Source organism: Chaetura pelagica, unplaced genomic scaffold (genome assembly GCF_000747805.2).
Source record: "Chaetura pelagica isolate M959 unplaced genomic scaffold, ChaPel_1.0 scaffold10, whole genome shotgun sequence".
Taxonomy (NCBI): domain Eukaryota; kingdom Metazoa; phylum Chordata; class Aves; order Apodiformes; family Apodidae; genus Chaetura; species Chaetura pelagica.
This window is the reverse complement of record NW_009952263.1, coordinates 8,219,065-8,241,505: the sequence shown is the minus strand read 5'-3', so window position 1 is coordinate 8,241,505 and position 22,441 is coordinate 8,219,065. Positions and strand designations below refer to the sequence as shown.

Below are 22,441 nucleotides of genomic sequence, written 5' to 3'. Positions count from 1 at the left end.
AGTTAATTGTGTATTAATGTTTCTTTGGTGTTCACGCGGAACCTGTCAGGATGATATTAAAGCATTATATTCTTTACTGACAAAGTTCAGCAAGTATCTGTATGGACTGTATAAGGTCTCAGAGGAAGTCATACTTCCTGTGGCTTTGGCTGTAGAACCTGTTATCTCTCTAAGTAGATTATTAATGATAACGTTAAGTGCATTTTTACAGCATTCTTCTTTCATTAACATTCAAACCTTGCTTAGTTTTGTTAATACAATTTTTTGTTAATACAAAACATTAAAAAATTAAGACCCTGGAAGATTATTTACATAGGTAAGAACAAACATTAGACCATTATTAGTATTTAATTTTGTGATGATTCCTATAGGAATTTCCATCTTGCTGGTCATCATTCAGATGCTAGACCTTTTTGAACTACTTACAGACTTTCAGCTATTATTTGAAAACTATTTCAGTGTTGTGCAAAATCATACTGATAGATATTTTCTTCCCCCCCCCACAGGATGGTACGAAACAAAAGCGAGAACGGAAAAAGACGGTGTCGTTTAGCAGTATGCCAACTGAGAAAAAGATCAGCAGTGCAAGTGACTGTATAAACGCTATGGTTGAAGGCTCTGAGCTCAGAAAGATTCGATCCAACTCCAGGGTGTATCACCGATACTTTCTTTTAGATGCAGATATGCAGTCTCTACGCTGGGAACCTTCAAAAAAGGATTCTGAAAAAGCAAAGATTGATATTAAATCAATCAAAGAAGTAAGAACAGGAAAAAATACAGATATTTTTCGCAGCAATGGAATATATGACCAGATATCAGAAGACTGTGCATTTTCAATAATATATGGAGAAAACTATGAATCACTAGATCTTGTTGCTAACTCAGCAGACATTGCAAATATTTGGGTTACTGGTTTAAGATACCTGATTTCTTACGGAAAGCATACTCTAGATATGATAGAAAGTACTCAAGATAACATGCGGACTTCATGGCTTTCACAGATGTTCAGTGAATCAGATGTAGATAACCTGGGACATATACCCCTGTGTAATGCTGTACAGTTTATAAAAGACTTAAATCCTGGTTTAAAAACTAATAAAATTGAACTAAAATTCAAGGAGTTACATAGATCCAAGGAAAAAACTGGTACTGAAGTAACAAAAGAAGAGTTTATTGAAGTTTTTCATGAACTTTGTACCAGACCTGAAATTTATTTCCTCTTGGTTCAGTTTTCAAGCAATAAAGAATTTCTAGATACCAAGGACCTCATGATGTTTTTAGAAGCAGAGCAGGGTATGGCACACGTCACAGAAGAAATAAGCCTGGCAATTATTCAGAAATATGAGCCAGCCAAGGAGGGCCAGGAGAAGGGTTTTCTTTCTATAGATGGGTTTACAAATTACCTTACTTCACCAGACTGCCACATATTTGATCCAGAACATAAGAAAGTTTGTCAGGATATGAAACAACCTCTATCACATTATTTTATAAATTCATCTCATAATACTTACTTGATAGAGGATCAGTTTCGAGGGCCTTCTGACATCACAGGTTACATTCGTGCTCTTAAAATGGGTTGTCGAAGTGTGGAACTGGATGTATGGGATGGTCCAGATAATGAGCCTGTGATTTACACAGGGCATACAATGACATCACAGATAGTCTTCCGTAGTGTGATTGACATTATTAACAAATATGCATTTTTTGCTTCAGAATACCCTCTTATTTTGTGTTTAGAAAACCATTGTTCTATTAAGCAGCAGAAAGTGATGGTACAACATATGAAGAAAATTTTGGGGGACAAACTACATACACAGTCTCCAAACATTGAAGAGTCTTATCTTCCATCACCAGAATCACTTAAAGGGAAAATACTAATTAAAGCAAAGAAGCTTTCCTCTAATTGTTCTGGACTAGAGGGAGATGTTACAGATGAAGATGAAGGAGCAGAAATGTCACAGAGAGTAGGGAAAGAGGGGGTAGAACAGCAGAACTCAATGACTGGGAAACGATTTCAGCTCTGCAAAGAACTCTCGGAGTTGGTAAGCATCTGTAAGTCAGTTCAGTTCAAAGAGTTTCAAGTTTCATTTCAGCTCCAGAAGTACTGGGAAGTGTGTTCGTTCAATGAAGTGCTTGCTAGCAAATACGCCAATGAAAACCCAGGAGACTTTGTAAATTACAACAAACGTTTTCTTGCAAGAGTCTTCCCCAGTCCTATGAGGATCGACTCTAGCAATATGAACCCCCAGGACTTTTGGAAATGTGGTTGTCAGATAGTAGCAATGAACTTCCAAACGCCTGGCTTAATGATGGATCTTAACATTGGTTGGTTTCGACAAAATGGAAACTGTGGCTATGTTCTTCGTCCTGCTATCATGAGAGAAGAAGTATCCTTCTTCAGCGCAAATACAAAAGACACTGTGCCTGGAGTTTCACCTCAGCTGCTTCATATTAAAATCATCAGTGGGCAAAACTTCCCTAAACCCAAAGGATCTGGTGCCAAAGGTGATGTTGTGGATCCTTATGTCTATGTTGAAATACATGGAATCCCTGCTGACTGTGCAGAACAAAGGACGAAAACTATGCATCAGAATGGAGATAATCCAATTTTTGATGAAAGTTTTGAATTTCAAATAAATTTACCAGAGCTAGCTATGGTGCGTTTTGTAGTACTGGATGATGATTACATTGGGGACGAGTTTATCGGGCAATACACTATTCCCTTTGAGTGTCTACAGACTGGGTATCGGCACGTTCCTCTTCAGTCCTTAACTGGTGAAATGTTAGCACATGCTTCCTTGTTTGTGCATGTGGCCATTACTAATCGAAGGGGTGGTGGGAAACCTCATAAACGGGGCCTCTCTGTGAGGAAGGGCAAGAAATCAAGGGAATATGCTTCTATGAGGACATTATGGATTAAAACAATAGACGAAGTATTCAAGAATGCTCTCCAACCTATTCGGGATGCCACGGATTTGAGAGAAAATATGCAGGTACAGTTTTTACAATGAGTTTATTGGCTTTTATGTGTATTTTTGTGTTATTATGCAAATAGATAATACGTTTTAAGAGTCTTGTTGCATTTTGTAAGTTACATTATTTGAGTCTTATGTTGAACAGCTTTAAAAATTGACGATGTCAGAGCATTCTTTTAGGTGATGCTGTCTACTGTGGTAAACTGATGCATATGCATATTATATTGAATGGGAACTGAAAATATGATTCCAGAGTCACAACTCAAGCCTGTTGACTCATCTTACGTGTTTGAGAGAATGTTAGATATACACTAGAGGAAAGTATGGCAATATTTTAGTTCTGGAAAATTAAGTGAAATAGACATGCAGGAGAAAAATACATCTGATAGAAAAAGGAGACTCTACTGCTTATTAGAAGACTTACACATGAAAGTATGATTACCGTAGTTTCACTGAGGCTTTGTTTTTTCCTAGTTCCCAAATAGAGTACAGTATTTCAGAAAGACCCATTTGCTTTCCATGATTCTTTCTAGCAACAACATGTTAGAAATTCATGCACTTGCCACTGAAGTTTTAGAAGGCATCTCTTAGAAGAATTTCCCTTACCTTAAAAGTCATATATAGCAAACACATTCAATTTCAGGAAAACATACAGGTGCTGAGCTGCTTCTTTTTGTGGAAGCCAAGAGATCCCACTTAAAAAATGCGTTGTTTGGAGATTTCAATAAAGATTAGAGGTAAATAAGCCTTTTTAGATGTAGATTAAAGTGAACTGAAAACTTTGGTTTTATTAAATAAAGCTTTTAACTATCTGTAAACTTCTGATGGAATACTAGCAGTGGTCAGTAGAATTAAGCATAGTAATTTCAAGTGAAGTGACCTATTAAATCATCCTACTCTTATGTAATGTTAAGGGGAAACTGATTAAAGGATCTGTCTTTGAGTCTTGATTCTGAATTTTAAAGGCACATCAGTGTAGATAAATTTTCCTCATGAATAATCTTACATTGAAAGGATTTTAATAATAATAATATAGTTTTAAAACCGGTTTTTCTTAATACAAAAGAAGAAATTAGTACAGCATTATGAAGCTCTCCTATTCCACTTTGTAAAATTGCTATAGTAAAGGAGATTGGTAACAAAATCCGGGAATGATATTTTGACACATCATGGGCTACATATACAGTGAAGTTTATCTGTAGTTAACCTATTGAAGGCTAGAATTCTGTCATACAAAGTATACTGTATTTAAAAATGCTTTTCAAGGAAGTGACGAGCCTAGGATTTGAGAAAACAGACTTCTTGTACCTATTTAAACTCTTCACTGTGAATGCTGCAGTGCTTTCCAAAAAGGATATAATTTAAAACAGGCTCTACAATGGGGTTTCTTTCAACCTGAGGTATTGAAAGGTATTTTAGGTATGCTGTCAGTTTGAAAGGCATGCTATCAACTAAATTCATCATTATCAAAATGCTATTTTGAAGACATTTGAGGTGCTGGTGGAAAGTTTTGTGGAACTTTGCTGACATTATATATAATGTGCACAATTTATACACTTTGTAACTAAGGTTTTACAGCTAATAAAAGTAAATAAACTACTGAATTAATATAAATAATAAATATCAACGTACGTCAGTTAGTGTGAGCTGTGTTTAATTTCTATATTACTGAAAATTTGCATTAGAAATTTTAATGATTTTTACAACACAGAAATTACGTCCCCGCAAGCCAGATCATAAAGACTAAAGTTGGCTGTTTTTAAATATAAGATGGAAGAAGAAAAAAAAATAGTGTGCAGTGGTAGATTTAATACTTTCTCTAAATGTGTGAGCAAGTGCTTTTTCTTCTTTGGTATGTACTACGTTAACATGACAAAAGCTGATAACATAACTTGTTGAGTGATTAAACTGGATGTGATGTTGCATGTTTAAATTCCTTGACAGTGTGTGAGAGTCTCTAGCTATAGGGCTGGAAGTCCAAAGGCAAGACTTACAACTGTAGTTCTGTTCTGACTGCCATTAATTAGTATATATGTTCCCTGGGTCCTTGTTAACCTGTCTGTAAAAGTTTTGTTTGTAATGGCTTGTCCATGATATTTATCTCAAACAAACTCTGTTTTGATGGTTTTCTAATGTCTGTCTTTTCAACTGTGTAATTATTGTGTCATTACCGTATAGTCCTGGACATTTACTAGATGCTACTAAACGTATAATTAAAGTACACTGTAAGTGACTGTATTAGACATAATTTTGTGTGAATATGCTATATATACACATATTTTGAGGTCTCCTTCAGGTTTTTTGTGTTGTAAAGGGAGTGCAAAATATTTTACATTTGATTCCATTAAGGTTGGCATCATGTGTCTCTTAAGTGTTTTTCACAAGTGAATCTTACCATGTGAGAAGGATGGAAAGTGGTTTTGATTAAAATTTAAGATCGGTGTCAGATACCCTGTTTGGGTAAGACGTGAGAGAAAGGAGTACTGAGCACATTTGTAACTTAAATATACCATGTTTTTGTTTTTGTTTCCTACAGGAACACAAACTCCAGACCTGCCATAGATCACCAGCTCCCAATTGGTACAAAAATACTAAATTAATTACAATGCCAAGAATATTTCCATCATGGAATTTCAGTGGCTACTTGGAGTCACATTTTATTTCTAAAACTGAAAATTTTCTTCGAGTTTAAACATATGGTATTATATTCTACCATATTAGATGCAAAATACAACTGCAATCCATTTTAAGGAAAAGATACCAAATTGGTATTTATATTAAAGTACCTTTAAAATTCACTTCAGTGTTATTCTGTGATAGGGATGACATCAGTAGTGGAGTGCTGGGTTTGTGAATCACACCAAATGGGAGCCAGCAGATCCACAGCACGTCTGGACTGTAGTTCAGGTATGTTTTAAGTTACAAATGGGCTGAATTCCTCCTTCCACTTCACTTTGCTTATTTGGGATATTCAGCACTTAGTATTTTGTTTCACTTAGTGACATTTTAAAAATTACTTGGAAATGTCTTCTAGAATTTTTCAAGATCTATAACCAGTATGTTTTAGAATTAATTTATTTACATTATTAATTTTAGTAGTGACAGAGACCAGGCATACTTGTAAATATATTTTTTCTTCTGTGGCAAGTACTGAATTCTGTTTGAAGTTTTAACATTTTTGTTAAAATACATATGTAATATTGGTTGCTTTGGAAAACTGTCTGTTCTTTGGGGAAAAGCTGTGGTGATTCCACATGGTAGTTCAGTTATAACAGCAAAGTATTTTATCCTGAAAGAACGAGACATTAAAGTTAATATTTAACTGTAAAGGAAACTCTTTCTTTCCTTTTTGCAGAATGCAGTAGTTTCATTCAAAGAATTATGTGGCCTCTCTCCTGTAGCAAACCTTATGCAGTGCATTTTGGCAGTGTCTACGCGCTTGGTCGGGCCTGAGAATACACCCTTGGTAGTACTGAATCTCAATGATCAGTATCCAACTATGGAGCTCCAAGGGATTGTTCCAGAGGTCTTGAGAAAGATTGTAACAGCATATGACATGGTGAGTAGTCCTCTGTGGTTATTTTATATGCTATTTCAAAGACTTTTTTTTTTTTTTAATAATACACAGTACCATGCCTGTTTTGAAAGGTCATTTTAAGCTGTGACTTCTTATTTCATGCTTTGTTACGTGTGCTTCAAAGTCATTCCCATGAATGTGGAGCAACAGCGTTTCCATCTTGAGCAGAACAGAGAGATTAATATACTGCATGCAAATATCTGTTTGTACACTTCAGAAGGCAAAATGTTTATAATCAAGAGGATTTAATGTGAAGTGCATGTATTAATTTACCTGTTTTGCAGTAAAGTGAAGCTTTTTGCGTATCTATAAACCTCTTGCATTAATTTGCTATTTTACATTTTCCAGTGTGTAGACCTTGATTTCTTTTGGCTTTGACTCAACGTAGAATAGAAAAACACAGGATCTGCTTTTAGGAACTGTAGTTTTTTAAGCATCTTGAAGTGTTACATTCTACATCTACTTTTTCATTTTCCTTTGCTAGATCTTTCTTACAAATCTCATTTGTTTAGATATTTTTACATCTGTAAGCTGCTATAATGTTAACTTTAGCCCTTGTACTTCAGTAAATATGTAAGTTGTGTCTTTAAAGACTGGAAAGTAAACATTTTGCAAGAAGGAAGGAAGAATTTATAATACACTGAGAAATACTGATTTGCATCTGCCTTGTATTAATTCGAAGTATGAAAAAAAGATCCAGATGAATGTGATTTGAAATGTGCTCCATACTTCCACTCAAGTAATCTGGCACAGAGTAATTGTGTCTTTATTTAATGATTCCTTTAATTTGTTACATCATCTCTCTGTAAGTAGACATTTCTAGGGTAATCTTGCATTAATTTTTGTGCATTAAATGGCACTGGGCAGGTGCCATCACCTGGCAGGATCAAGTTACTGTTTTAAAAACAGTCCTTGCTATTTAAAGAGAGAAACTTAAGGAAAATAAACCTGTAATGCAGTTTTGTATCTATATCTTTTAAGCTGCCTTCTAAACAAAAAGGAGCTTTAGAATAATGCTATAGCAAAGTCCCCAAAGCACTCATTGATAATGAGCAATTTACGCAGTTTATGTAGTTGTGATACAACAGAGTTTGATTTGTGTGGCTGCACAGTTAGAGGAAGACAGTGGTGTATCCTCTTAGTGGTAATTTACAGGATATCAGTATAATTAGGATGCAAACAAGCTTTATTGTTGTGATTAAGCTTGATACGTGAACGTAATAAAGGTGTATTTTGGTGGAGATATCTCTGCCTGCAGTTTGTTCTGATGTGGTGATGCTGCTTGTTAGTTACTAGGCTATTCCAAATACCTACAATATTTTTGTAAGTCTGGATTGATTGGTTGGCTCTTTATCTCTCACATACAATTTTCCCCCTCATTCTGTAGTCTACACGATTTGAAAATTTGTGTACTTTGGAAATCTACACTATATAAAGACTTGATTCCAAACAAAGACAATGAGAGTGCGTATAGTGCTGAATTATATGGAAGTAAAAAATAAGATTTATTTTTTTTAAGTAAAACTTAAAGTTTAAAAGAGTATGTGTTTCAATTTGTGGAATGTTGGTCTTGCCAAACTGTTCAGTTTGACAAAAGGTTTAAAAAATTCAAATCTGGAAAATGGTCAGCCATGGGAGCCGTACTGAAAGCTCTTGTTTCTGAAAGCACATTGTGAAACAATGGGAGACAACCATATCATCCCTTCCTCAAGTAAAGGAGAAGAGATGTGAAGCTGTTTGGCTCATGTATTGATATTTGCTCTAGTGGCAGATGTTTGGAGCCTGATACTGTCCCAGATAGTGCTCATTTTGTGTGATTTTGGTGCAAATGATGAGCGCTCAAAATGACACAATGGCTGGTTTTGGTTTGGGGATTTTTTTGACATGATTAATTAACAGGTGGGATTAGAATTCATCGTAATAATGAGAAGCCTTATCCAGAATTAAGAAAGGGTAGATGTACTGTCAAAGTAATGATTACCTACTTGTCTCATTTTCTGCAGGCTTAGGCCTCAAGATAGGTCAAAATGATGTAACTGTGTTCTTCAGTGTGTCAAGTGCTTAAAGGACTCACAGTTGCTCTGCGAAGAGAGAAAGAATATAAGATCTTTACAGTGGGATAGTCCACATTGAAATGATTACAAAAGAGTGCAATACTGCAGGAGACATGGAAAGATGAAAATGTCTTCAGCATATTATAGGTGCACATATTTTTTTAAAGAAACGGTGAGGGAAATTATAATAGGTTAGTTAGCATATCACTAGATGCTTGGGTTTTTTTAACGTATAAACTAATAGCACATAAGTGGTAAATGCTAGTCCCATTCAAAGGCTGAAAGACTGTATTTTTTAATTTTATGAGTAATTTGTTGCCAGCATTATTGGAACCAGAATCTTACCCAGGAAACAAAAAGATCTTTTGCTTGTATCTGCGTTATAGGAGCTGAGTTGTCTTTTCAGAAAAAAGAAAACCAAATAAAACTAGGATTTTTTTGAGGAAGACAAAAATTTGTGTACTTTTCTCTAGGTTCTTCATGCTCCTGAGTATTTTTCACCCTAACACCTTTTCACTGCTTAACAATGTTTTATTTTTCCCTCTTGTTCATGAACTTCAGCTTCCTTTATGTGATACTTCAGCATGCACTCTGTTGGTGTCATCACACCCATCACTGATCAGTGCTGCAGACTGAAGCTTGGAGTTAAGGCAAGTGCCTCTTCCACACCATTGCATGTTTTTTCTAAAATGTCTTATAAGCGTAAGATAAACAGTAAGTTTAAAAGAGTTGTGCTATGGCAAGAGGGGAAAAAAAATTATCTCATGCTAAGTCTGCAGCATTATTCAGTGATGAGTCTAATAGCACTGCAAAGATATGCTTGAAGAGCATTACAAATTAAGCCTTATATTGTTGAGAACTTGACTGTCTCTGCCCTTAGCAGCGGATGGAGTGTCCCATCTGATGAAGATAAGGTTTTCTGAACTTTGCAAACAGGCATTTACTTCTGAAAGGAAAGCGAGCACAGAAAAGACAGAGAACTGTACCTGTGTGATAAAGAAGATAAAGTAAAGCTGCTACATTAATTAGGATTAAATGTTACCAATTCCTAATTAGATAATGCTGCTAGATAATTTTTTTCAGTTTCTGGTGCTGGAGTTTGTTTGTTGTTTTTTTTTCATGTTGAGATGATGGTGTAATTAAAAATGTCTGTAGGCTACAGTATAGGAGGTCTGTATTTGATTCAAATGAGATAAAAGAAAATGATCAGATTTTGTATACACACCCTAGGGATAGACTTGAGAGCAGGCTGTGTTTATTGGTGGTGTGGGTTGTGAGATGGTGAAAATAAGAGAGATGAATATACAGCAAAGTCTAGTAAGCCTGAAAAAAAGACCACGTGATTGGTGATTAGTATCTCTACACTAAGTTGAAATCCAGTTACCTTCTTGTTGCCTCATTTCAGCGACTGACTCAATAGAGCAGATTTTATATGCAGTCCTATGGAAGTTAATTTCTTGTTATGGAGTTGCAAATTTGGACAATTGCATAAACTAACTATGATAGGCTATATTTTGAGCTTGTCAATCCCACTGGAAAGTAGGTCGTTTGACTACCTTCAAGAGTTATAGACTGGTCTGGTACTAGCAGTAGGACTTAAGAGACTACCTAAACAGGACTAATTATTAAGGTTTTACTAAAATGTTAATAGCCCTCTCATACTTCACCTACTGCTCAAAATCCATAATATTCTTTGCCTTTAAAACTCATCTTGATATCATCAGTATGGATTTAAAAAGAAAGGCTTAAAAAAAGAATGATTAGCAGATCTGTTTTGAGTTTTGCTTAGCTCATAAAATCTGTATTAGTTACCTTGTTGATGTAGGTCCTTGGTTATGGTTAGTTTGCAAATACAGTAAAGGTATGTCAGTCAATCTGTTTTGGTTATAGAATCCAGTGCTGGTAATGATTACCAGTTTATCTCCTAAAACACTGTTAATTAATAGGTTACTTTACAGAACCACAGAATCACCAAGGCTGGAAAAGACCTTTAAGATCATCAAGTTCACTTGTTTAAACTCTTGTGTAAGTTCATTTTGATTGAAATACTCAATTTCTGATTGTGGCAGAGAAGGGTGAATTCAAGATGGTCACCAGTCTCTTGTAATCAAACTCAATCTTTGGATCTCATGTGTTTTTAAGTCATGTGGTAGTATCTTGCCACTACCTGTTTTGTGCACCTGAAAAAAACCCCAGATTTTTCCATCTGCTGTTTTTTCTGATGAATATGTGACTGGCATAGACTGTGCTAGCTTTGTGTATTCTGTTTCCTGGTTGGTTCAGAATGTTGTTATTGAGCTCATGTTTTCTGGAGTCCAGCTCCAAGGTTTTTCTATGTTACAATTTAATTCTTATAATCATCTAGCTTATAAAGAAAAGAACTTGGACTTGGCACATAAGATTGTAACGCTGTCGTTCCTTACTTTGATACTTAAGACAATAACTACATAAAAATAAGAAATCTTGTTAAAACAAAAATAGAAGTAGTCAAAAGAATAGGCACCATAGACACTCTAAAGAGACAGGGTGCTTGAAAGAAATATGTACCAATTCACAAAAAACACTTGAAGAGGACAAAAAGGAGAAGGTGTTTGAAAGAAGGCAGCATCTTCCAAAAAGCTAAAGTGCAGATGAGGGAGATAGAGTAGATGTTTAATGCTGCCATGGTTAAATAGAATACACAAGAAAGCCAATGGTGGAGATTTTCAGGAACGACCTGCACAGAGTTAAAAATAATCAGAACTTCTTTCCTGAAAATACCAGAATCAGGAAGCCTGTCAAAGAGTATGTATGACAACTAGTTGATCAAAGTATAAAAGAAAGCCCCAGGACAAGAAGAAAAGCCACAGCACTGTTAGTTTTTGCAAACGTTTACCTTTGGAGATTATGGTTTCACATGAATTGCTTCTTTATGAAGGACTCCTGGGAAAATTTGTCAGTAACTGAAATGCTGATAGAAATTACACAGGAAAGGCAAAATGACTGAGAAAAAAATACCAGAAAGAGGTGATATTAATTCAAGAGTTCTGAAAGATCTCAAGAGTTGATATATCCAAACTGCTTATTGTTGAGTGTATCCTCTCACTTAAAGCTGTTAGTATGGTGCTGGTGTTTTAGGAGGTTTCCAGGGAAGGTCATGAAATTACTGATCAGACAGGCTGGCATCTGTATTGTGAAAATGGGTAGAAAAGGTTTTGAAGATGAAAATTAGAGGAAACCTGGAGAAATGTGTCAGGCAAGACTCAATACAGCTTTTATAAGCTGAAAGGCTCATTAATCTCTTGGAGTTCTTTAAAATCAAGAAGCATGTAGACAGAGAAGATAAATCTGATTGGTTTTTCCAAAAACTTATGTCAAAGTCCCTTTTCACATGCTCATATTGAAATGAAATTACTCTTAAATTCTTAGCCTTTAAAAATTACTAGCTTTTTGCCATTAGCTGAAGTAAATGTTGAAATTAAACTGATGTTCTAACAGGAAAAGAACTGTTAAAAGATGGTTGGTTGTGTTAATTTTTGTATTGAGGTATGTTTTTGTAGAAAGTGGATTATAGATGGTAGGTATAGTTCCACCAACTTTGATCTAACTAAAGTAGCTGAGTACTTTTGAAGATGTATGACTTAATGATTCCACCAGATTTGTGAAGATCATCAAGGTATGAGATATGTGGGTACTTAGAGTTTAGACAACTTTCTCAGTCTTAGTGATGGGTTGTTGTAATGTGTGTTAAAATAGTAAGTGTCTGAGTTGGCAATAGAAATGCAATATTTAAATATCAATAACACATGCTGTCTTCCTGTTTCCATTATTGCCTCTGGTTTTGTGTACAGTAGGTTTACTTACATTATCAAGTCTCTGCAGTTAGAACTGTTTTAATTTAGGTTATAAATGGATACAGTTCAGTGGTGAAGAGATCTAAGGGAAAATATACATAATTCATTGCAATTTAGAATATTGCAGATAGTCCAGCTAAGGTTTTTTGTAGTTTTTAATAAATTATAATAATTTTATATCCTGGATTTTGAGATTAGTTTAAATGGCTACTGATTGTATAGTTGTTAGTCTGTCACAAAAACTGATAGAAAACAAAGTATTGCTGGAAAATATGGTGAATAGCTGGGGCATCTTCTTCAAAAACAGTTACATTGTTTGGTATCAGTTTTTATTTTCCTGTTTTACAACAGGGCAATCATTCTAAACTGAAGGTTGCTCTTATGCTTCCAAAAACACAGCCACGGATTATAACTTCAGGTTATGTTGAGCTTTTCAGTCCTCCAGGGCAGAAACAAATGTCTGATTTTGGATATTCAGACTCCAGTGCCTAATGCTGTAAAGTATGAGCTGATTGAGAAGCTCTGATAATGATCATTTCATGCTTCTGGGAAGTCAAGATTTCTTTTTTTTTTTTATTAAGAGCATGAATGTTTTTTTGTATGCTCTCACTGATCCCATTGCAGCTAATGGCTGACTCACAGTCTTCAGAAGAGCGTAAAATAACATGACTACCTAGGAAGAAGAGTTCATCTGGCTTACTGTCCTATTTTTAATATAGTCCAAAGGAATCTTTGTGGAAGAGTATAAAAATAGGTCAGATTCATAGCAAATTCTCTTAAATGTTCACCATGTTTTTAACACTAGTACTCTTTTTCTTTCTCAATAAATTCTCATTCTTGTGTTTGTCTTTTTGACTCCTGTGTGAAAAAAAAGAATAAATTGTGGTTAGTGGAACTGTTACTATTGGTTTTAGTTTTGAAAAGAACACTTTTGGTTTTTTTCACAAGAATGGTAAATTTCTGATTGTCTTTACAGATGTAGGATATTTTCCTTTCACATATATATGCTTCCTTACTGTCCACTTTCAACATAGTGTTTTCATTTTACCAGCTTTAGTTTAAAAGTGGTGTAAATCTTTTTATTGTAACATCCAGGGTGTCAGGAAAGCATGGAGAAATCTCGACTGTTGGATTTTAGAGTTTAATGTCATTGTGTGCATAGTTTAGAAGAGAGTTACTGGTTGTTTTATTTACTTTGTCTTCAACATAGTCTTTCTTCAATACTTTACTCATGAGGAATTAAGAAAGAGCATAAGCCTTTTTAGTGCAGAACTTGTGGACTGTTTGTGCCTTTGGTAAAATAAAACTGTGGGAAATCTAATTAATTTTGGATACTACAGAATTAAGAACAGATGATGTTTTATTTTTCCTTGGGCCTACAAGAATTAGTTTTGTTATGCTCTTATGCTCTTGCACTGCATTATGACAAAATCTCAGCTTGCTCATTTCTGAAGGCATAAAAAACCTGCTCCATGTATGTGTTTCCTAGAATATAAAACATCTCAGTAAGAGGTGAAAGAGGAAAGGAAGGCTGAGAAATTGAAACCATGAGTCCATTCATATGTTTTCTCCACTTCCAGGGTTATACTGCCAGTGTCAGTTAGGTACAGCATTACATTTATAATATGCCAGTGAGCTCAGGAGACACAACGGAAATTTCCTCTGCATTTGTCTCGGAAGAGGACAGTGTTTTAAAGTCTAAAGAGAAACATAATAATATTGTAATATATGCTAATCGTAGAATGGCTTGGGTTGGATAATGAGTTTGCTAGAAAATTTGCTTAGAAGCAAATTTAGTTTGTGAGTTCTTTGTAGGTACAGAAGTAGCAGCTTTCTTTTCTTTCCTTGGCGCTTTGGACTAAACCTGGATGGTAGAAAGATGAGTTGTTCTTCATTATAGAGCAGCTTTGGACTGTCTGGGCAAAAGCAAACCTGATTTTTTTTCTATAATGAAGTTATTGATTGTTGTCTTGAGCCAGAAAGCTCAGTTGTAAGAATATTTTTTTTATTGGAGATGTCAGCTTAACTAAAATCCTTATTTATCTAGAATCTTGAGATTGGAAGGAACCTCTAGAAATCATTTGTAGGCAACCTCATTGTTTGACCACCCAAGATCCCCATTGAGTGTTCTGTGCTTCAGCCTGGACAGTTCCAGGTATCTCAGCCTCTTGTACAAAAGGTGCTACAGCTCCTTAACTCTCTTTGTGGCCCTGTGCTGGACATTAAGTCCTTTGTTGTATTGGAAAGCCCCAAACTGGTCTGACCACTCCAGATCTGGCCTCACCAATTCTGAGTCGAGGGTAAGGACCAACTGCCTCTGTCTTCAGGTGCTCTAAACCTTCCTTAGGGATGTTTAATTTGTCCATCAGGGCACCTAGATCCTTTCCTCTGAAGCTGTTTTCTGTTGACCTCTAGTCTGTACTTCTGAATGCATGGGCTCATTTCTCTCCAGGTACAGCACTCAGCACTTCCCTTTGCTGAATTTCATGGAACTCCTGTCAGCCCACTTCTCCAGCTGGTCAAAGTCCCTTCGAATAGCAGCACAACCATCTGCTATGTCCAACCTCCTCCAAAGTTCTCTATCTTTTGTCAGCATGCTGAGGATGTGCTCTGCCCCATCATCCAGGTGACAACCAAAAATGTTTCAACAGTAGTAGCTCCAGCATCAATGTCTGGGGCACACCACTGGTCACTGTCCTCCAGATGGGCTTCATGCTGCTGATCACAGCACTTTGAGCCTGGCTGGGCAGCTGGTTTTCAGTTGACCTCAGTGCCCACTTATCCGGCCTCTGCTTACTGCCTTGGTTTGTCTATGAGGACGTTATGAAACACAGTGCTGAAAGACTCAGTAAAATCAAAATAAAAAACACCCACTGCTCTCCCCTTCTCCACCAAGCCAGTCGCCTTATTGTAGAAGGCTGTCAGATGGTTTTAGCCCTATTTCCCCTGTGCAAATCCATGCTGACTTTCCCCAGTCACCTTCTTGTCCTTCAAGTGTTTGAAAGTGTTTTCCAAGAGGATTTACTCCACCACCTTCTCAGGGACTGAAGGGAGGCTGAGAGGCCTCTAGTTCCTTGGTCCTTCTTAGTCTTGTACACAGGAGTGAAACTGGCTTTCTCCAAGTCCTCAGGAATGTCCTCTGGTTGCCATGTCCTTTCAAAGCTAACTGAGAGCTGTCTTGCAATGACATCTATGCCCCCTCGGGACTCATGGGGCACATCCCACATGTATGTCTCTGCATTTGATAAAATTGTCATGAAACACTCAGTGTATCTATTACCAATCAATAACTGCTTTACATAATATTAATTACTTGACTTGTGGACTGGCTTTGATCTTTCTTTGTTAATTTCTAAAATTTTTTGGGGATTTGAAGAAATTGTTTAAAAGACAAGAATTAAAATCTGTCCTGCTGGACCCTTTGCAGGTCTTTTCCTGTCTCATCACTTTACAGTAGTAGTCGTCAGAAAGTTGTAATCTCTGAAAACTGTTTCGCTATCTTTTTTTCCGTTACCTTTTCTATGCAACTTAGCAAATTCTTCAGATATTTTAAAGGTCTGAGAAGAGGTCTTCTGGAAGATGGTAGCTTGAACTTGGGACCAAGAAAAGTGTGTTGTCCCTTCTGTTAAGATACTGCTTTAAATAACTCCAGCATATTTATTTGCTGTACATCACTCATGGTTTGGCTTGGGGAACCTTATTCTTGAAAACTGAGCAGGACTGATGTAGCGGTGCTAGCAGTCTCAAGGGTGATATGTTTAAGGTTTTTACCAGTGCTTATTAAGTTTTGAGCTGACCTTAATAATGTGAACTCACAGGCTTATTAGAAGTCCAGTTCTGTTTTTTATGGTGGTGCTGATTAAATTTGGACATTTCAGTATACTTTTAGTATGGTGTATGCACCTTTCAATATGTCATATAACATGTTTGCTTCTGTAATTCACTTAAACGAAGAGAAGCAAAATATAGCTAACTTCAGTTGCAAATACACTTCCAATAACTGATGCTGTATTGCTGACTTGCTGAAAAGGTACTGTAATGCATCCTCTATTGAGCTTTTGCTGCCCTGAAAGTCATCTTGAAAAATGAAATGCTGAGCATGTATGGCTCTTGTTTTTCATGATCTGAGTACATAATAATAATTACTACAGTGGGATTCTCTATTAATACCCTTTCATATGAGAACTGTAGTGGATGGAGCTCATAAAAGAGAGAGACTGATGGTGCTGCCTGTTTAAGGCACCTAATTAGTAATTGGCATAATTCTCATAATAGGCTTTTTTTGCTTCAATGAATGCTGCACATACTCTAAAGTTGCTTGTTCACATGTTGTTTATATGTAGCATGAACTAAAACTTGTGGGGTTTGCAATTTTATTTTTTTTTTTTCTTAATTTACTGTTGAACAAACGCAAAAGTAGCTTGATTACTTGTTAATTATTTGTAGCATGAATTAAAACTTGTTTTGTTTGCAATTAAATTTGTTCACATGTTGTTTATATGTAGCATGAACTAAAACTTGTGGGGTTTGCAATTTTATTTTTTTTTTTTTGTAATTTTCCATTGAAATAATGGAAACAGAACTATAATTATTTCTAAATGTTTTGCTGCTTAGTTAAAGTAGATTTTTGTTTAGCTGAAAATAGTAGAAGTCTGTAGAGTAGTTTATATCTATTCAGGCGTTCTTCCTCCTCACTTGCACACTTGCCGTGATCAAAAATCTGAGGCTTACTTGCCTGCTTCTCTAAAGTGATTTATGTCTCACTTAGAGTACTGTTTAGAAAAACAGTCTCCAAGTCACTCAGCTGGAGGAGGCTCCTTCTAACGTGTGAGGAAGGACTACTGTAGTTATGCCTCTTAAAGTAATGTTCCTGCTTGTAACAGCAATTGTGGTCTTGTAAGGATGACTTACACATGAACATCCACATAAAGTAACATATCAAACTTCAGTCGTTGTTTCAGTGACAAATAATCTGCTGCCTAAGCAGATACCAGGATGTGAGTGGGTGAGGTGTGTAGCCAAGTTGTTGCTTCTCAAGATCCACCCTAGGCAGAAAAATCTGCACGGTTCCATCTTAATCCATGTGCTTTCAACTAAGCTTCCATGAAAGGCTTATTGTTTTGAAAAATCAGGTAAAGGAATAATTTCTTTTCCTTATCCTCCAGTATGAGCCTTCAGTGATTTGTTTTCCTTCGTAGAGTGTTCTCTCATACAGATATACAGGTCAAGCCTCAAAAAGGGAAAATTTAGAGGAACAAATTTGGAAAAGCAATGGGATGATCCCTAGGAAAAAGGAAACACTAGGTGGTGAGTGGTCATCATCCTGAATGTTGGAGTGAATGAGCAGAAGGAAACCTGCATCTAGGTTATCTCACCCAAGCCACCAAAAGTGAATTACCTGGTAAATAGTTGTATAATTTCTGCTTGCTTTGATAGGCAATTAACTATCAAGTAGACATTTTAATTTGGTGTTCACAGATCCCAGCCCAAAACAATCTTTTTTTTATGTCTTTATGCTACATTTAGAGCACTTCTTTTTCTGGCTATGATGAGGAAAATTAATGTATTTATCATGTGAACAACAAATACTAGATGGTTGATTTGAGTTCAATTTTAAGCATCTTTCACAGATTTTTAAAAAATCACTAATTTTACCAGTATTTTGTTTATTTTAATTTTCTTTACAGATGATTCACACCATCAGGACTCTAGTTGAAAATACAGATAGCTTATATGAGAAGATAGTACAGTGTCAAAAAGCAGGTAAGTACAAGCTGTTTTAAAAATATTATAAAGAACTTACCATGTTTTTCTTTATTTCCCAAAACTTTAATCAAGTTTATTTATTCAACCTTAGCAAAAAAACTCCAACCCAATAACCAAAAAGACCCCAGACAAAAAAAGAGATTAGTGTAATTTAGGCACATGTAATAACAGTGAAAAGTACATTTCAAACCATAGAAATAAAAGATCTATATAGTTACAGCTTAACTTCAGAAATCATGAGCATTCTATATATGGAAGTTAGTTTGTTGATACAGTCACTTCCACAAATGGAAACACAGGGTTACAGAAAAGAAGGAGAGTCATCTTCCTTCACCAAGTTACTCCTATCTTTTTTTGCTATGTGAGGACCTTTTTTTTCCATGGTAGCTGAATGTTTTCGAATGCCTTGATGAAGGACCTTGTCTTCAGGTAATTACATGACAGTAGCTTAGGCATTTCACCCCTGCATTTCTCTAGATGTATGGGGTGGATACCATCTGATGATTCTGATGATTTGTTGCTTTTTTATCTGTTGAGAGAAAAGCTGGTTTTGCAGAGAGTTACATCTTCTGTGGCTGCCTTTTCAAACCACATGAATGCAGGAAGTATTTTTTTTAAAACTTTGCTGTGACCTGTTGGTCCCACGGATTCTCTGAAAGATTTCCTGTGTCTAATACATATTTGAAACAGGTTGTATAGTTAGTTGTTTGGTCTTCCCTAAGTGTTTAAAAAACAATGTACAGAGTAATGATGCATTGCATGCTTCATCAGAAACAAGAAGTTGGCCAGAGAGTCAAAGTGTCTACGACTGTATCTTGCATGACTCCATTGAGCTTTTTATAAAAGCTGTTTATATACAAATACATTTTTATCCACCATTCTGCAGCTTTCTACTAGCTCATAGGGATTCCACTAAACTTACATACGTCTGATTTTCTTGGGTCTTAGAAATATGTTTTACATAAAGTGCAGCTGGGTCCAAAAATCCTTTGCTTAAGAATGGTGAAGACTTAAAGCCTATGATAAATAGCAAACAGATTTTGATCCCATCTAAATGAGAAACCTTCAGCATGGTGACATAAGCCTAAGTATGGATTATGTAATAGATCCTACTATTCAGGGCAGCTTTAGCCCTGCAGGGTCAAGGTACTTTTCAAGATGAATGAGCTGAATTGAATTACCTTTTAATATCAGTGGCTTTTGAAGATTTTCTAATGTTCTATTTAATTCTGAGTAAAAGTTTATACGTTTTCCTATGTAGTTTCTTGATAAGGAAAAAGGAAAATTATGCCCTTGTCTTGGCTTTTTTGTTATGTGGCACAAAGAGTGAAAGACTGGTAAAAAAAGAAGAAATACTCATGCTACCAATAAGCAGTAGATTTTTGTTGTCCTGAACAGGCTTATAAGAGAACTTTGTTAAATAGGTAAATTAAACTCACTTTATTAAACTGTTTTCTAACTTAAGTTTAATAATAAGATTTTGGCCTCCTTTAAAATTCAAAAGTAATTTAAAAATAAATACATCATTATTTCTTTCTTAGGTTGATGGCCTGCTGAATAAGCCAAGATATAATTATTGTGATGGCTCTTGTAAAAAATCAGATTCTTAGCTATTAATATTCTTCAGGAACATTCAGCTGTAAACCTTTTTCTTCATTTGGTTCTTTAAAATTAAACCACATGATAAACTTCTCTGTTTTCTTTATATCAGCATATTAATTACAGCTCAACGCATTCTCATCTTAAGCATTTTAGATACATTAATGAAAAGGTATGGGAACATAATACTGCTTTCGTTCCCACTGTATTTCTTACTCATTAACAGAATTAAGAAAAAAAATCTGAATAACTTAAAAATTATTGCAGTACTATTTATTCTGTTGCTATTAAACTAATCTAAAGTTCTTGCAAGAAAATAAGAGTGTAGGCGCTAACGGGAATTTAAAAATAATCCAGTCCATCCTCGTATTAGAGACCTGAAGTTCTTCTGTATGTTCTCTAGAATAAAACATTTGAATGTCCAGGTTACCTTACCCCATTCCTTGCCTCCTTTCTACCCAACTCACACCATTCTTGTTCTTCTCTCTTGAATCCCATTCCATTCTTTTGCTTTAAAATTTAAATACTTCCTGAGCTCATCACTGGTTAAAGGGGAGAACCACAATTTAGGAATTCCTTTTGGTCTTCAGCAGTGGGAGTTCAGTAAGATAACGTGATACTGCAAATATTCATTAAATAATCAGAGCGGCAAATAATAAGAGAACACAGTTTGCTGCTGACATGTATTGAACATAATCAAATGGAGATACTACTGTGGAACAGTACACGGAGGATCTTGTGATACTCAGAATTACAAAACTGTGTGAAATGTAACATCAGTAAGGGTGAATTAATGCATGTAAGGGAAAAAGTAGCCTATAAGAAATGGTCACTACATTTTCTTTTTTAATCCAGGAAATTAAGATATTGTATAAAGATCTAACAGTGCCATTTACTTCTAATATAATACATAAATACACGTTCCAGTGCTGCGTGCTGATAATACAGATTGCCTTTTTTCTGTATGTTTTAGAGCTATAACCTTCCCTAGTCACCTGTGCAGCCAGAACTCTTTTGTTCAGGTTTTTTATTTTCTGGGATCTCAGCTACACTGTCATCTTCTGAGTTTGACCATTGCAGTTTTGCTTTATGTATGTAATTTTCCTGGCTATCATTTTTATGATGTCTGTCCCTATATTAATTTATCTCTTTTTATTTTTTTTTCCCTTGTTGTACATCAGGACTGGGCTGCTTTCACTTTTCTTGTGTTGGCTTATTTGGTAGCAAGAGTTTCCACACTGCCTGATATTGTCAGACATTGTCATGCATTCTATCCTGTTGTCCCCAGGCTCACTGTGAACACCCACCAGGCTACTTCCTTTGAAATGTTTTTTAAAAATAGCCCACAATTATAGCTAGATTGACACCTGCCCTCCTACAACCTTAAAAAAATACTTTTCATTGCTTCCTTGTACTTGTTACTCTTTCTTTATCCATCTGTTCCCTTCTTTCCTCATACTTGGATTCAAAGTTGTTGAGCAGGGACTGACTGACTTATTCCATCTGTACAGTGACTAAAACAGCAAGGACTTAGTTTATTAAAACATGCAAGTAGTAAAAGACAGCGTCAGAAGCAGGATACAGTTTCAAGAAAGGGAACATTCAACCATTTTGGATGCTGTCAAAGATAAACACAGTGCACAACAATATCCATTGGAAAAAATTTAAAGTCTGAAATGCATGGTGAAACAGATTAGGATGATAGTCAGACCATCACTGCAAATGCTTCTTGTAGTTGAAAATTAAAGTAATACAATCAATTTTATTCAAATACCTGTAACTCTCAGTTCCCACTGGTACTACTTCAGCTTTTCATCAAAATGACATGTTCACTGAGTGGTTTCTTTTATTCTTTGTTCATGTTATTTGCATTCTGAATTGGTTTTAGATTAATTTAGCGTCCACCAAAACAAAGCATGTAAGATGCAGAAAAAGTGATGCCCTGTGTTATGTACAGATTAGATAATCCATTAATAGAGGAAAATAAATTGATACAATTCAGTCTTGAGGAGCACTTCAGGCTGGGTATACAGGCATGCAGTTGAGTTTTAATGACTAGATCAGTTGTTCTCAACACTTCTGTAGTTATTCCTGACTAGAGAGAGAATTTGCAGTGTTCGCAGTTGCTGTGAAGTTTACACAAGTTCAGCAGCACATGTTAATCCACGTCTTCTGTAATACTGCTTCTCATCAGCAAGTCTTGACTTTTAATTTGAAGTCACCATATTTAAACTATGGCTTCGTATGTAGGGAATGAAGAAATGCCGCTTTATTCACTACTGTTGAACTTCATAACTGAGCAATATTGAATGTGTTTGCATGAGTACGACATGTTGATCTTCAAGTTAAATCTTAGAATTGGATCCTTTCTTTTTCTTGAGGTTCACTACTAAGAGTAAACAATCTACAATATTTGCCACCATCACATAAATTCCAACATCACCTGTTATGACTAAAATAGTATTTTGAAGCCCCTGTCAGCCAGTCTTCTGAAATACCTGCTTTTCCCTATTTTCTCCTTGTTCCCATTTATTTTAAACCCACTATCAAATTGTTTTAACTCCTTTCTCCACACTTGTCACATCATTTTGAAGGTCTATTGGCTCAATATGCTGTCTCTGATAGTTAAAGAAGAGC

At 35.7% G+C, this 22,441-nt stretch overlaps 1 protein-coding gene across 1 annotated transcript in view; it reads left to right on the top strand.

Annotated features, from left to right (window-relative positions):
* Positions 1-510: 510 nt before the first annotated feature.
* Positions 511-22,441, top strand: part of PLCL2 (phospholipase C-like 2) — a 43,153-nt gene continuing 21,222 nt past the window's right edge. The window contains exons 1-3 of the mRNA XM_010007535.1: positions 511-2,993; positions 6,331-6,534; positions 18,127-18,202. Coding sequence (XP_010005837.1) covers positions 558-2,993; positions 6,331-6,534; positions 18,127-18,202 — 2,716 coding nt within the window. The 5' untranslated portion in view covers positions 511-557. The remainder of the gene's footprint in view (positions 2,994-6,330; positions 6,535-18,126; positions 18,203-22,441) is intronic.